Here is a 15,377-nt window from a genome sequence, read left to right as displayed (position 1 = left end):
CATTGTGCTCAAGTATCGGATATCTGCCAGTGACGGACACACACTTTTCATATCAATTAAAACACATCCCGTTGCCTTACTTATATCCGTGTTTGTATGTCCTCATCAAGACTATAAAACATCTGTACTCCTCTCACAAAGTAAAACTTACGAGGAAAATGAAGATTTCTATCATCTTAGTGCTATGTCTGGTTGTAGCAGTTTCTGGAACTAGGTATAGGAGTAAGTACATGTATATTAATTATTATTTATGTTGTTCACATGATTTCAAAAATCTTATTTCTCTTTATCATTATACTGTTGAGTGTTATGATTTTAGTTTAAACCGGCTATGTGCGCAGGTTTTTTTTAGCACAGTTTGATTAGGTAGAAAGCCCGACATAGATAGTTGCACAATTACTATTACATTTCTATATTTATATTCTTGTAATTGTTATAAATTACATTGAATACCATAATTGGAAATCTCATCTGGATTGTTTATCCATTTCTATGTGTATGTGACGTTAATTTTGGTGGCGTTGGTACAGTCGTGTGACAGACACACAGAGCTGTTTATGTTTACTGTCCTTTATCAATTATATTTTTCCGTTATTATTCTGTGATTAACATGTCGAAATGTACTATTTTATTATTCATTTATGTATTTTTCCGTCTTTGGGTGTTCTTGCACTAATTTGTATCGTTTTCCCGTCATGTACATTTACATTTTAGCGGTATATTTAATATTACAATAAAGCGCGAGGTTCGGCTAGCATTCAAACCAGGTTGTACAATCCACCTTTTTTCTCAGTCAGGAACTTATAGTTTGTTTTTATGTATTTTGCATTGCCGTTTGTTGTTGTGTTGTTTTCCTTTTATAATTGATGTATTTTCTTCTCTTTTTTTTGTATTGACATTTTTGTATTTAAATTGAGGCATTCGTTACAACTCGACCGATTCCGTTCCCCATTGAAGTAGAGTAGCGGAGTCACCCGAGGATTTCCGATTGATAAATACGTCACATGATTGAGACTAAGATGAGGTCCTAAAATAAGATGAAAAGTTAAAATATTAAACTGAATTCCTCAGGTTTGTCATAAATACAATTTGAAGTCGTTTCTCCTTAAAATGCTGTTTTTTAGAACTTCACCATCATATCTCAACTTAAATTGAATAATTCCTTTAAGACGGTTTTGTAGGAATGCTGCTTCATATAAATACTTGATAAAATCAAAAGAGATGATTTCAGCTTTCCAATTGTGAACTTTCCATTTCTAAGTAGCAACATTCCAGCAGAACCTGCATACGGGGTATATATCTCCCAATTGATACAATATTCCCGTGCTTGAATTTCCTATCATGATTTTCTTGATAGAGGGTTACTGCTCACAAGGAAGCTATTAAACCAAGAGTTCCAAATGGTGAAGTTGAAATCATCCCTTCGTAAATTTTACGGACGCCATCACGAGTTGGTTGACCGTTATGGAATAACCGTTTCACAAATGATATCGGATATGTTCCTTACGTCGTAACTACAATCCCCTTCCCTTTCATGAATTTGACCTACCGAATTAGACTATTTACCGGATTTGTAATCACATAAGCAACACGACGGGCTTCACATGTGGAGCAGATCTGCTTACCCTTCTGGAGCACCTGAGATCACCCTTAGTTTTTGGTGGGGTTCCTGTTGTTTATTCTTTATTTTCTATGTTGTGTCATGTGTACTATTGTTTTTCTGTTTGTCTTTTTCATTTTTAGCCATGACATTGTCAGTTTGTTTTAGATTTACGAGTTTGACTGTCCCTTTGTTGTCTTTCGTCCCTCTTTTGATACCGTTAGCCTATTTATTGTGTAATAACAGTCAAACATACTAAAGAGACCACCTGTATAAAGCAAAACCTGTGTTGAAAGACCATTAATTTTAGATCCCTCTTGAGTACATTTCAAATGAATTCAACCTGTCCACATGTCTTAAAGACCACTTTTTTCCTCTATCTTGAGTGGTTTCTTAAAACAGGTTTTAATAATTTTGATTTCAAAAGAACTGATTACTTTTGACCCAACACTTTAATTATGACGTATTTCATTTTCAAGGACCAAAGCCCAGATTTGGAAATGGCGGAAACGGTGGTACTTGGAATGGCGGGAATGGAGGAGAAGGTTTGAATTATGGGAGAGGTGGAGATGGTGGTCGTTGGGACGGTGGTAATGGAGGAAGCGGTCGATATGGAGGTCGTGGTGGAGATGGTGGTCGTTGGGACGGTGGTAATGGAGGAAGCGGTCGATATGGAGGTCGTGGTGGAGATGGTGGTCGTTGGACTGGTGGGAATGGCGGAAATAGTGGAAAACGCTAAAATATTAGTGACTAAGTTTTGGACTAATGCCAAATTAATATATGACAAAATATTCAAATATTCTTTATAATTTATTTGTTTTTAGTCACAAAAATATAAATAAAATTGTGCTCGTATCTGATTTTATTGTTTAATTCTCTTACATGATTTTATTGAACATTGAAGTGTGGTAAATATACCAATAAGACAGTACCTGACAACACAAACAAACAAGCGAACATTGAAAGGTTCATATACCGTCTTCAACAATATACATGTATATACACTAAAACAAACTGTAAATCATCCCGAATTTAGGCCAAGAAAAACTGACAGAAATGAAATATTACTACGGTTAGCTAAGTTTAATAAAAAATCTCAAATTTGTTGTTTTTTATTTGTTACAGTCTGCGTTTGTCGACTGGGTCTTTTCTGTCGATGCATATATAAAAAAGATATGGTATCCTAGTACATGTCGATGAGAGGGCAACATTATGATAACCAATGTATGATCATATGTCTGTTAATAATTTTCTGTTTGGTGTTTCCATCTCTTGTTGTTAAAATAGGTTGACACGTCGCAAACAGGTTTTACCCTGCCACATTCTGTATGTATATGCCTGTCCCAAATCAGGAGCCTGTAATTCAGTGGTTGTTGTTTGTTAAGGAAACTGGCTTGTCCTGTTTTAGATTTTTTGTCAGATTTTCGGAATCCTCTGGTTTTATCCATTTGAATGCCTTGAAAAAATTTGCCCGGCAACCCCCATTTTTCTTTTTGTAAATCTTTTACATGTATAATGATAAGCCATCTGCAAAGGCCTTATAAAATTTTAATTACTTTTTAACAGATTTTGAGAACTTCAACTTATCAATGATAAAGCAATGAAAAGTCAAGAGAGAATATTTTCCCGCCAAAATTTCAATGGCATATATCTCGAAAACAAGCACGGTGACCTATATATATTTTTTTTCTCTTTGGATTCCTTTATTAATCCACTATAAATATAAAGAAGTGTTTTGAAAAGTTAATAACTTTGAAACTAAGAAGCGAACTTCCTTAATGTGTTACATATTTGTTTTCGCTCATTATTTGTGCCTAAATCAGGTCGTACGTTTTCTCGTTTCAATTGCTTTACATTATCATGTTGTGGCATTTTATAGCTGACTATGCAGTATGAGCTTTGCTCATTGTTGAAAACCGCACGGTGACATATACATGTAGTCGTTAATTTCTGTGTTATTTGGTCTTTTGTGGAGAGTTTTCTAATTGGCAATCATACCACATCTGTTTTTTTTTATATTCAAGTATTCGCAAGAGGAAACGTCAAGAAAACGGTATCATCGAATTTGTTCATATCGCAAGATTTATTCCAGAGGTCGTGTAATCTGTCTTACACTTTACACACGTATTATCCATTCAAAACTTAAAGACAAATTGCAAGAGTTTGGTTCTGCTTTGTTTCATAAAAAAGAAAAGTCAACGTTTATACAAGTGTATGAGAAGGATAAATCCATTTTCGCTAGCTAAGGGTTACGACCCACTCAATGTCCGTTACCCTTCGCGGAATAAGTAGGAATTTCGGATCTACTAGGTAATGATTTTCATTGGATGTAGTCGTAACTGTCTGCATGCAAACAAAAGTGGTCTTTAACATGAGTACGTGTAAATGTAGGATAACAATTACGATGTGGCGATTGTGTAACAAGTTTTTACAGCCCCCCTCCCCCCCAAAAGAAAAAAAACACTTTAAACCACCACCCCTCAAAAAAGCACACGACGATATTTAATGACAATTTATATGTTCCTAATCAACTGATAGATGTTCATCTGTATGTTTCCTGCACAAATGCTGGAATGTCTATGTACTTTTTCGTTTCCTGCTTCATCCAAATGTAAACTGGAAGGGTTCATAAATATATCCTGCTCCACATGTGGAACTCGTTTGACAAACTACAAATGAGAGTTACAGACAAATGTTCGGTAAAAAAAAGAAACGTAGAATGATATATCACCATCACAACGTTAAGAGTGACACATTCAACGTTAAATAAAACTAAAGCACATTAAAACTGTTGATGGTGCCATAATGAAAGAATAAGGAAATAAGCATTGATATTTAATTTATAACAAAATCACAATTATTTATTAAATGTTTTTGAAGTACATCCATGTCTCATGTTTAGCATATACCCAGATTAGTTGGATAAACTTATCAATATGTTACATATATGTTACATAATTTAGATAGATATATATATATATATATTTAATATCCATTGTTTTGCGTGCAACCAATTTGATCGGTTTTTCTAAACGATTTTGTATCAACGTGGTACGTTTGTAGAATATTCTTTAATCTGTTTGTTGTTGTTTCGTCTACACCCTCACGGTCACGTGTCAAAATCCAAGCAATTTCTGGAAGAAAAGCAAACAAATTGTAAAAGTAGAGATAAAATTGAGAATGAAAATAGGGAATGTGTCAAAGAGACAACAACCCGACCATAGAACAGACAATAGCAAAAGGCCAACAATGGGTCTTCAATACAGCGAGAAACTCCCGCACCCGGAGGTGTACTTCAGCTGGACCCTTAACAAAAATGTATACTAATTCAGTGATAATGGGCGACATACTAAACTTCGAAATATACGTAAGAAAGTAAAATTTAAAATTGTATCAGACTAACAAAGGCCAGGTGCTCCTGACTAGGGACAGATGTCTGAATCATTATAGACTTCGACATTATCGCAGTGTTGTAGCAATTATAGTTTTAATAGAACAAATGTAAATCAATGGTTTATGCAAAATCACTTCATGCGTCTGAAGAGCTTTTCTAGATTTATCGTTATTCGATCCGTTCAAACCCAAACTTGGTAAACCAGGAATGTAAACACTTAGAACTCAAGTTCTATGAATCGTTCATTATTAAGAGACCTGCTTATACGAATCATATTATCTATATCATGAGCTAAATTTTATAAGTATTCTAAAAATTATCGACATTTCGTTTGAAAGAAGTGAAAGTTATAGTAAAGACTTTTTTTTTAAATTCCTTTCAGCCTCTTAAACTATTTATCAATACTCTCATAAATCGTCGGTTCTTAAAGCCTAACTATAGGGTATCTATTGCCTTCCTGATTTGATTAGTTATAGATTTGCATCTGGATATAAAGCAAATAACATTACATGTATCCCGTGTAATTCATTAGGAATGTTTAATGGAGCCCAACTTCTTATGTCTTGATAGTTCTCAATGACTATAAAATACATGGTCTTTTTAAATCAGATAAAACAAACTTAAGATGGGGAAAACTAGTACACACTTTTAAAAACAAGCACTCAGAATGTGATATGCTTTCCTATAAGAAACATTCCATTCAGAATTCAAACGACATGTATGTTAGAAACTATAGGTATCAGTAGGGTCTTCAATAATGAGCAAAACTTCCGCTTTTTAAAGCCCCGACATGACAAAATGGGAAATATTCCAAAACCAAAAACCCAAATAGTCAACTAATTTTTATAGTTTGCTTTATGTCGTAATATAACACCACTGTCCAAGGTAGGCTAAGGGAGGGTTAAAAGGCAAAATAATAAGTTAACCCTGTTACATTCGATACGTACCTGACCGTTGTATGCATCCTGTAATTTAGGGGTTTTCGTATATAATGATTGCTTTATATCATATTTGTTTTCGTTAATTGTTTTGTTCCTAGATCAGGCTTAATGCTTTGTGTTGGGTTGGATTACATGACTTGTGTAATTTCGGAGCAATTTATAGCTGACTATGCGGTTTCCTTTTTGCTCGTTTTTGAACGCCGTATGGTGACCATACATTGTCTGTTGTTTACATGTAACAAAGAAGTGTATAGTACTGACGCACGTATATATGTTTCTATTGCATGATTTTATCAGTATGTTTGTTTGTGTATGTACAAATAAAGATTACTCGTTTGGATTATAGCCCTTCATCTTTTATATAAGCTTTGGATTACAAATATTTTGGCAACGAGCATCACTGAAGAGACATGTATTGTCGAAATGCGCATCTGGTGCAAGAAAATTTGTACCGTTAATTTTATTGTCTTACTTCGATATTTCAATAGATTTACTTGAATTTAAATTATGAGAATTAAATTGTAAAATCGGAATACGGATAAAAACATTATTAATTAATTATTCCTATACGCTGATATTGCCAGATAAACACCTTATGCAATGGGACAAATGTAAATAAAAACTGTTTGAAACTCAGTCTTTTGTGCTTCAAATTCAAATTACTATGGTATGGGTAAATTTACAAGTCATGTACTCTACGTTTGGTTTTTTTTTGCACGATTTTTTGTGTGCGTTTTTTTGTTTAATTTCACAGTGATTTACTAACATCCACTATATTTGACCTTCGATGGATACTTGTTTCATTGACAAATATGCCACATCTACGGGGCGCCGAATGGGACTCTTGTGGTTTTGTACTCAAAATTCAATTTTGTACGGACAAAAGTGACTTTTGTTCAACAAAAATGAGTTCAGTTTAACAAAATTTGTATCATACTACAAATTTGAAATTTTGTCATACAAAATTATCAATCAGCGGACAAAAGTCACTTTTGTCATGACAAAATTCATTTTTGTTACACAGACTTGACTTTTGTTACCTAATTTGAAAATTGAGCGACAAAAGTCAATTTTGTATTTAAATTAGTTAAGTTTGGTTTCTGTGAACTAATTTGCATACAAAATCGACTTTTGTTGCACAAAATTGACTTTTGTTACACAAAAATTACTTTTGTTACACAAAATGGACTTTTGTTACACAAAATTGACTTTTGTTACACAAAATTGACTTTTGTTACACAAAATTGACTTTTGTGAGACAAAATTGACAAAATTGACTTTTGTCTCAACAAAATTGACAAAATTGAATTTTGTCTCAACAAAATTAACAAAATTGACTTTTGTGAGACAAAATTGACAAAATTGACTTTTGTCTCAACAAAATTGACAAAATTGAATTTTGTCTCAACAAAATTAACAAAATTGACAAAATTAAATTTTGTCTCAACAAAATTAACAAAATTGACAACACAAAATTGAATTTTGTCTCAACAAAATTGACAAAATTGAATTTTGTCGCAACAAAATTAACAAAATTGAATTTTGTCTCAACAAAATTGATTTTTGTCTCACGAAAGTCAATTTTGTCTCACGAAAGTCAATTTTGTCTCACGAAAGTCAATTTTGTCATCACAAAATTGAATTTTGTCGTCACAAAATTGAATTTTGTCGTCACAAAATTGAATTTAGTCGTCACAAAATTGACTTTTGTCTCAACAAAATTGACAAAATTGACTTTTGTCTCAACAAAATTGACAAAATTGACTTTTGTCTCAACAAAAATGACAAAATTGAATTTTGTCTCAACAAAAATGACAAAATTGAATTTTGTCTCAACAAAAATGACAAAATTGAATTTTGTCTCACAATAGTCAATTTTGTCTCACAAAAGTCAATTTTGTCTCACAAAAGTCAATTTTGTCTCACAAAAGTCAATTTTGTCTCACAAAAGTTAATTTTGTTTCACAAAAGTCAATTTTGTCTCACAAAATTGAATCTTACCGTACACAATTGACTTTTGTGATTTAATTTCCATATCAGGTAACAAAAGTCAATTTTGTATGCAAATATGTTTATATTTGCATACCTTTAAGACAAAATTGACTTTTGTCATGACAAATATGAATTTTGTCTACAAAAATGAATTTTGTCATGACAAAAATGAATTTTGTCTACACAAATGAATTTTGTCATCACAAAATTGAAGTTCTCACAAAACAAGTCTGTAGCACATAGTTTTGTAAGACAAAAATGATTTTGTTATGACAGAATTGAATTTTGTACAAAACCACAAGAGTCCCATTCGGCGCCCCGTAACATCTGCTTATTTTAAAATCGCATTCTTTTATCAATGAACTTTATTATTTAACTTGTCTTTGATAAAAACAAAAAAGCAAAGAAAACATAAATAACTAGCTACATAGAAAAACAATAACATGATATTTTTGTCGGAAAATGCCTGTACTAATTAAATCAGGAATATGACAGAAAATTCCATTATGATACATGCGTATGCGCACTACACTGAATAGACATGTCTTTCTCTTTTTATGCGACTGTCATACAAGTGAAAGGTTTAGCTAGCTATAAAACCAGGTTCAATCCACAATTTTCTACATTAGAAAATGCCTGTACCAAGTCAGGAATATGACAATTGTTTTCCATTCGTTTAATGTGTTTGGACTTGAAACTTTAAATGACACTAGTGGAGAAAGAACTGTAAACCCTTACACAGTATTGTAATTAATCAGTTAATCAATATGTTTTGCGGAATATTTTGCGACACATGGCAGTAGACCCTGTCTATGAGTATTTTTTATTCAAAGATTTCACCTGTTTTGTCATGTAGACTAATATATAGCAATGACTATTTAGACAAAGATGAAAAACCACGTCAAATAGCATTAAAAACGACAAATTTCATTCATTATTAGCTTGTCGTCCATAACAACAAATTGTATTGCATATCATTAGCGGATCCAGGGGGGAGGGGGTCCGGGGTTGGAATAACCCCTTTTTTTACGATCAATGCATTAGAATGGAACATGTGGGTGGACCCCCCCCCTTTATTGTGGGTTGGGACCCCTCCCTTCCCTTTAAATGGCTGGATCCGCCACTGCATATTCTGTGCTGACGACATAGCTAGTACAGTACCTGCTCTTGCAAAATAGAAGTCGCTACAAGACCAAACCAAGGAGTAGGTGTCATAATCTGTGTCTAAAACCCAATAGGCTCCTGCGGGTTGGACTGTAAATAAATATAAATAAAACATATCAAAGGTCTAACATGAAGTACATATATCTATCAAAGTGGTAACATAATTTTTCAACTTAAATTGTACAACAATCAATTCTTGATTTTTATACCATTTTTTCAAATTTATTTTATTCTTTAATTTCTCTATCAATAATATGATAATATGTTTATCTCATTTTTTTATGCTTATTCTGCACTGTTGTCCAATATTCTCTATTCTGTTATCGTCCCAAAAATGCATGGAATAATCACTTCCGTTTCACTAAGCAACCAACATCCATCAACCTATTATGTATAGCCCATCCAACCCTTATAGTACATGTATGTCTGTATATCATTTGAAGGTACGTTTAATATTTCACATGCAAACAACTGTTTCAATGGTCATCAGGGAAATTGCATTAACTGTGCAGCATACTGTTTATCAGCAAATGGGTATACGACGCATGCTCCAACTTATTGATTGTATCACTTCGTTCAAAAAAAAATCTCCAAAAGTTTATTTAATAAATTAGTTTAATTCAATCACGTAAAGCTTTTATGAAGTTCCGCCGTTTAAAATAATTTGAAAGATTTGATTCTACAGCCAACACTTTTAAAGGTTTATAGTTACTGTATGTAAATAGTTATTCACCAAATTCGTTTCGTAAAAGAATAAAAATTGAGTGACACTGTCCTCCTTCATATGACATTTGCATTATGACCTTCAACTCTGCACTTATATCAGTTGAACATAATGTTTGAAATTATAAGATGTGGTATGATTTCCAATATAAGACATCTCTCCACAAGAGAACAAATGACAGAAATTGACAGCTTTATGTCTCCGTACGGCCTTCAACGATAAGTTTAACCAATATACCGTATAATCAACTATAAAAAGTTTCGAAATGATGATGTAAAACAATTCATACAAAAAAACTAACAGCCCATGTATTGTCTATTTACTGTATTTTTGCACATTTTAAAAAATAATATCATACTTACACCTAGAAAACTTGACAGATAATTTTGCTGGTTCCTTCTCTCCTATAGTTGCTCTACCGACAGATTCACTTGGACGACCAGTTCTACAAAGAAAATATACTACCTTAAAAACAGTTAATCCCGCTGCAAATGTTTGCACCTGTCCTAAGTCAGGAATCTGATGTACAGTAGTTGTCGTTTGTTTATGTTATTTATACGTGTTTCTCGTTTCTCGTTGTTTATATAGATAAGATCGTTGTTTTTTTCGTTTGAATGGTTTTACACTTGTAATTTTGGGGCCCTGTATAGCTTATTGTTCGGTTTGAGCCGATGCTTCGTGTGAAAGGATAGTTGTCTCATTAGCACTCATACAACATCTTCCTATATCTATTATGTGTATGAATGTTGAAACGATATTCAATTTGGCAGTTGTAATGGAAATATATTTAACGTGTATTACCAAGTTGGTAGGATAGGACTACTTTTTTGAACTGAGGGTGGAAATATCCTCCAAAATTTTTAAAGAGTCGAATGCTTCTGCGTGAGGTTTGAAATAAAAAAAATAAAAAAAGTCCCTAACTTGTTATGGAATGCATACTTGAAAAAGATATAAAACAAATGTAGATAGGTTTTAATAATGTACAAACAAAAACCGAAAAAAGAATATGTAACTCAGCAACAAATGACAACCACTGAATTACAGACTATTGACCACTATGTGATAATAACGACAACCTTAACGTTTAACTTTTCACTTTTTGAAGCGATAGGAATTTCAAAATGGTCGTCAGTAAAGGCAAAGTCTGTAGCGTAAACGAATTCTTCTTTTTTAATTAAATTTATTGACTTGCACCTCAGCCTTGCACATACTAGAACTTTATTTATAATCAAGTCAAATGAGACCCAGTTTAATAAGAGTGCAATTCAAGCTCATTGGAGTCTCTTATTATGTTTAACATGTACAGATTTGTGTAAATTATGAAGTGCTGCATTTTCTTTGCAGATTCTGAATACGATGAATTTTAAGCTTTTCCCAATAAAGACTATAATAAAGTTTGGACTCATGGTGCTCTGACCCACGGATCCCTGTACCTTCATTTGTACACACTTGAATCATGGTGTGCTACTAAGGCTTGATGCATATTATAACTGCATTGCTATTGTTGGTTCTTAAAGAGATATACATAGTAATGTCGAAATTACGACATAGAGATGTCGTTATATAACGACATTTTTGTCGAAATTACGGCATAGAGATGTCGAAATTACGATGTCGTTTTAACATAAAATACTTTTTTTGAATGACCTTTACGGCTTCCGTATAAAAGTAACTTACCTCGCGTTTATTCCCGCGTTTAGAACTTTAATACTTCCATCGTTGTTTAAGCTGTAATTAGCACTGACACATTTCAATCCAATTTCAGCAATAAAGAAAAAATTCTCATTTTCGTACCATTTTCCTAAATACTGCAAAAAAAAATAAACCTGTGTGTCTAATTATTGCGATTTATGGAAAAGCTGCATATAGATATATATATATATCTGATATCAGAAAGCGGGCTATCTTACCAATCAGACTACATCTCCTTATGTTTAATGAGCCGTCGACTTCAACACTTGATGACAAATTTCCAATTTAACTTGAATTTAAGCGACTACATTTATATATTTAACACCTTAAACCAAATTCGCTTTAAAAAAAAAAAGCGAAAAGATAAAACATCCAAGGTTTAAAAGACGATGATGGCAATTTAAAGTTATTTTGCGATTAAGGTGGTACCTAACACTACAGGGAGATAACTCTGTAAAGTCAGCTAAACGTTTTAATTACGTTGTGTTGTAAAGGAATATTAAGCTTCTCAATGATCAAAATTGGGGGTTGTCAAATTGCTATATAACCAGTGTAATTTTTCTGACAAAACGGTTGGTTTAATTTTTGTATTTTTTTTTATATTTTTGTTAAAGTGTCAAAGTAAATATTTTGACAAAATTTTATGAAAATTAAACGAGCCAAATTTATTTAAGTGAAAGTGTTGGGAACCACCTTAAACAAATTATTATTTAAAAAAAAGAAACAGATATATAAAAAGATCTCAAGTAAAAAAGTCACGTTGGATATTTTTTGTGAAATTCGTTGATCGTACAAACGAAATTGTCTTTTTGTGACATCGGATCCATTCGTGATCATTCGTTTCCTTTCCATACGTTTGATGTGTTTAAGGTTTGGACTTTGCCATTTGAATTTGAACCCTATGTTTTATATTTTCCTTGGAGTTAAATATTTTTGTTGTTCAAAATTTTCAGATAAAAAAGTTTTGTCTTACCCTATCAGCATCAAAATTCTGTTTTACTGGAATATCTGGGCACCTTCCCCATCGTGGTACCTGGCACGTGACCAAGGAAACAGAGAGAACGAACAATATTGTGGAAATCAAGTAATTCTTCATGTTAAAGTCGTCGCTTGTCCAAATCTAGTGAATATACCTTGCCTAGTTATGAGATATCTTGGTTATATATACACAAATGATGATAATTGTTTCAAACATGTAGTTGACCTATTGTTAGGGGAAATTATAGCACTACTTTTGGTGACAACGCAAAACGATATGTTAACAAACTGTTAAATGACCATTAGTCTGAACATTTATAATAATGATAATTTCATGCATAAAAAACATTTTTTTCTTGTGATATTTATATTGCAGCATTATATCAAACCTATTTTGGGCCTCTTATTTAAACCACAAATTTGTTTTATAATTTGTTATTTTGTGACTAATCAGTAAACAATGGTCATCCTGTCGATAAACAACACCTGATAATGTTATCAATGGCGTTACTATGATCTGATAGAGCTATTGTTTATTTCTATCCATATACCCAATTCTGGGATTATATGTTGAAAACCACGGCTTTAGAATAAAAAAGGGGGCATGTATTTTTCAGGACATCGGAATAAGTTGTTTTTTTAAAGCTCGGGATTTCAGGATTGATCCTTTTTGGGATCCGGGAATTTCTTTCGAATTTCGGGATGTCAGGATTTCAATTTCTATAAATTCGGGACCTCCGGATTTCATGTTTGAAGCCCTGGATTTTGTGATCAGTACCCCTCAGTCTAACCCCGTCCCCCCCCCCTGCCTAGTCCCTTTTTCCCTCCCCGTCATATAAGTGATGGCGTCGATTTTGATTCGGGGTTTGTGACTTACATCCACGTTCGGTCGGGTAAAGACGTTAAATCCGATGCTTCAGGTTGGACAAAAATCAAATTTTGAAGCCTTTTACGTTGAGAACAAAACTTGCAATAACTCTTTTGTGGCCTTTTGCAACGTAAAAGTCCTGTCCTTCTACACCTTTTACAACCAGTAACAGCTCAAAATGGTTTGTCCTTAGATGTTAAAAAAATATTTTCACTTTTGACAAGTATTTTCTGCATTGGCCTGCATTCTGTTAGACGGAATATTGATTTTCGTACAGCCTTAAGTTATCTGTTTCAAATTAAAAAAATATTTAATTTACTATAGACCCTCCCGCCCCCACCAACCTTAATTTAATCTTGCAAGAAATGATAACAATTAGGTGTTCATGACAACAATCAATCATTTCATTTTTGAACTGTCGTGATCTATCCCTTTCAAAAGCCGTTTAGTTATCTAATTATTGAGAGTTACTTCCCTTTCAAAAGCCGTTTAGTAATCTAATTATTGAGAGTTACTTCCCTTTCTAATTGACAGAACTGGTCCTCTGCCATTAGGAATCACTGCTTACAAGTCGATATATCAATTAAACATTCGGCAATAACTTCAACGTAATGTAAAAGCATACAGCTTCGTGATGTAGGTATTACCATGTTTAATGTGGTATTCGCGGATGTAAGGGTGTTTTAAGGTTTGGAATCCCTCCCTTCTTGCCATGTATTTAATTATTTGAACGTTTCCTGGTTTTCTAATGGTTGGAATTTTTCAAAATGACTGGATCTGCGCATATATTAAAGAAATAGAGTAAAGAAGAAATTATGGCTTTTGGGATCTTAACACTTTTAATTGTTCTTGATAAAGTACAATTTTGAAGCTGATAATAACAAAGAAAAAGAACCCTTGAACATGTACCATATACTGATAGTAATTAATTTATCACCTCATTTACAGATCTGTAACAACATTCTTTTAATCAGAGATTATATTTGAATGACGTTAATGTGAAATAAGCTAACCTAATAAATGTACCCCTTGTTTATTAATTGATATTATCGTGTCATAATGTAGGATATAGAAGTTCAAATATCGATAAAGCTAAAATGTACTATCATATACAGCTATTTAATTCATATATATGCCACCGTTTCTAGTTCTGTTTCTGAATCATTCAAACTATTATGGTAGAAATGTATTCCTAAACGATACTATAGTTTCTCGTTTGTTTTACATCTTTAAAATGAAAGGGAACATCGCTTAAGTAAATGAGTCACGTGTATAATAAGAAACATGAACAATACATTTCTTCTGAGATACATGTGTGGGACTTATACACGAAAATGCAGACACATTTGACTTTCTTATAAAACAATACATTACCCCTCTGTCGGTAATGCATGGTACACCGAAACTGAGATATATGCGCACATTTTATTTGCTCATATTTGATTAACATGCTTAACGTGAATCTATTACAAGCTTCGTGTCTCACCAATTAGAAACAATAAATTACAGGCGAAAAAAGCAAATAGAACGACAAACGAATAATTTAGAGCGGAGAAGCAACAAAACAAAACTAGAGGCTCTAAAAAGCCTGTGTCGCTCAACTTGGTATATGTGAATTAAACAAAGGAAGCAGACAGTTCATGACAAAATTGTGTTTAGGTGATTGTGATGTGTTTGTACATCTTACTTTACTGAACATTCTTGCTGCTTACAATTATCTCTATCTATAATGAACCTGTCCGTGTAGTTTCAGTGGAAAATGTTAGTAAAAATTTACAAATTTTATGAAAATTGTTAAAAATTGATTATATAGGACAATAACTTCTGAGGGGGTCAATTGACCATTTTGGTCATTTTGACTTATTTTTTTTATTTGCTGTACATTATTGCTGTTTACAGTTTTTAAAATCTATCTATAATAATATTCAAGATAATAACCCAAAACAGCAAAATTTCCTTAAAATTACCAATTTAGGGGCAGTAACCTAACAATGAGTTGTCCGATTTATCTCAAAATTTCAGGG

The 15,377-nt window shown here is 32.8% G+C and overlaps 2 protein-coding genes across 2 annotated transcripts; one reads left to right on the top strand and one right to left on the bottom strand.

Moving 5' to 3' along the window:
• Positions 1-68: 68 nt before the first annotated feature.
• LOC134718594 (glycine, alanine and asparagine-rich protein-like) lies at positions 69-2,460 on the top strand. The gene is made up of 2 exons (XM_063581221.1): positions 69-222; positions 2,080-2,460. The coding sequence occupies exons 1-2, from the start codon at positions 159-161 to the stop codon at positions 2,337-2,339; spliced, it is 324 nt and encodes a 107-aa protein (XP_063437291.1). The 5' UTR covers positions 69-158; the 3' UTR covers positions 2,340-2,460.
• A 1,963-nt stretch (positions 2,461-4,423) lies between these two features.
• Positions 4,424-12,718, bottom strand: LOC134718593 (apolipoprotein D-like). The gene is made up of 5 exons (XM_063581220.1): positions 12,481-12,718; positions 11,493-11,623; positions 10,178-10,260; positions 9,089-9,181; positions 4,424-4,734 (listed from the first exon to the last, which is right to left on the bottom strand). Exons 1-5 carry the CDS (start codon positions 12,601-12,603, stop codon positions 4,586-4,588), a joined length of 579 nt encoding a protein of 192 aa, XP_063437290.1. The 5' UTR covers positions 12,604-12,718; the 3' UTR covers positions 4,424-4,585.
• Positions 12,719-15,377: the final 2,659 nt, after the last annotated feature.

This window comes from Mytilus trossulus, chromosome 5 (assembly GCF_036588685.1).
Source record: "Mytilus trossulus isolate FHL-02 chromosome 5, PNRI_Mtr1.1.1.hap1, whole genome shotgun sequence".
Taxonomy (NCBI): domain Eukaryota; kingdom Metazoa; phylum Mollusca; class Bivalvia; order Mytilida; family Mytilidae; genus Mytilus; species Mytilus trossulus.
The sequence above is the reverse complement of the archived record's forward strand: the minus strand, read 5'-3'. Positions and strand labels throughout refer to the sequence as shown.

What these genes read in the sequence shown, in the direction of transcription:
- LOC134718593 (XM_063581220.1), bottom strand. Translation starts at nt 12,603, where the DNA reads ATGAAGAATTACTTGATTTCCACAATATTGTTCGTTCTCTCTGTTTCC. An exon ending in AGAATTTTGATGCTGATAGG is followed by an intron (nt 11,624 to 12,480) that starts GTAAGACAAAAC and finishes TTTTTTTTGCAG; the next exon opens with TATTTAGGAAAATGGTACGA. An exon ending in ATCTGTCAAGTTTTCTAGGT is followed by an intron (nt 9,182 to 10,177) that starts GTAAGTATGATA and finishes ATTTATTTACAG; the next exon opens with TCCAACCCGCAGGAGCCTAT.
- LOC134718594 (XM_063581221.1), top strand. Translation starts at nt 159, where the DNA reads ATGAAGATTTCTATCATCTTAGTGCTATGTCTGGTTGTAGCAGTTTCT. An exon ending in TTCTGGAACTAGGTATAGGA is followed by an intron (nt 223 to 2,079) that starts GTAAGTACATGT and finishes TTCATTTTCAAG; the next exon opens with GACCAAAGCCCAGATTTGGA.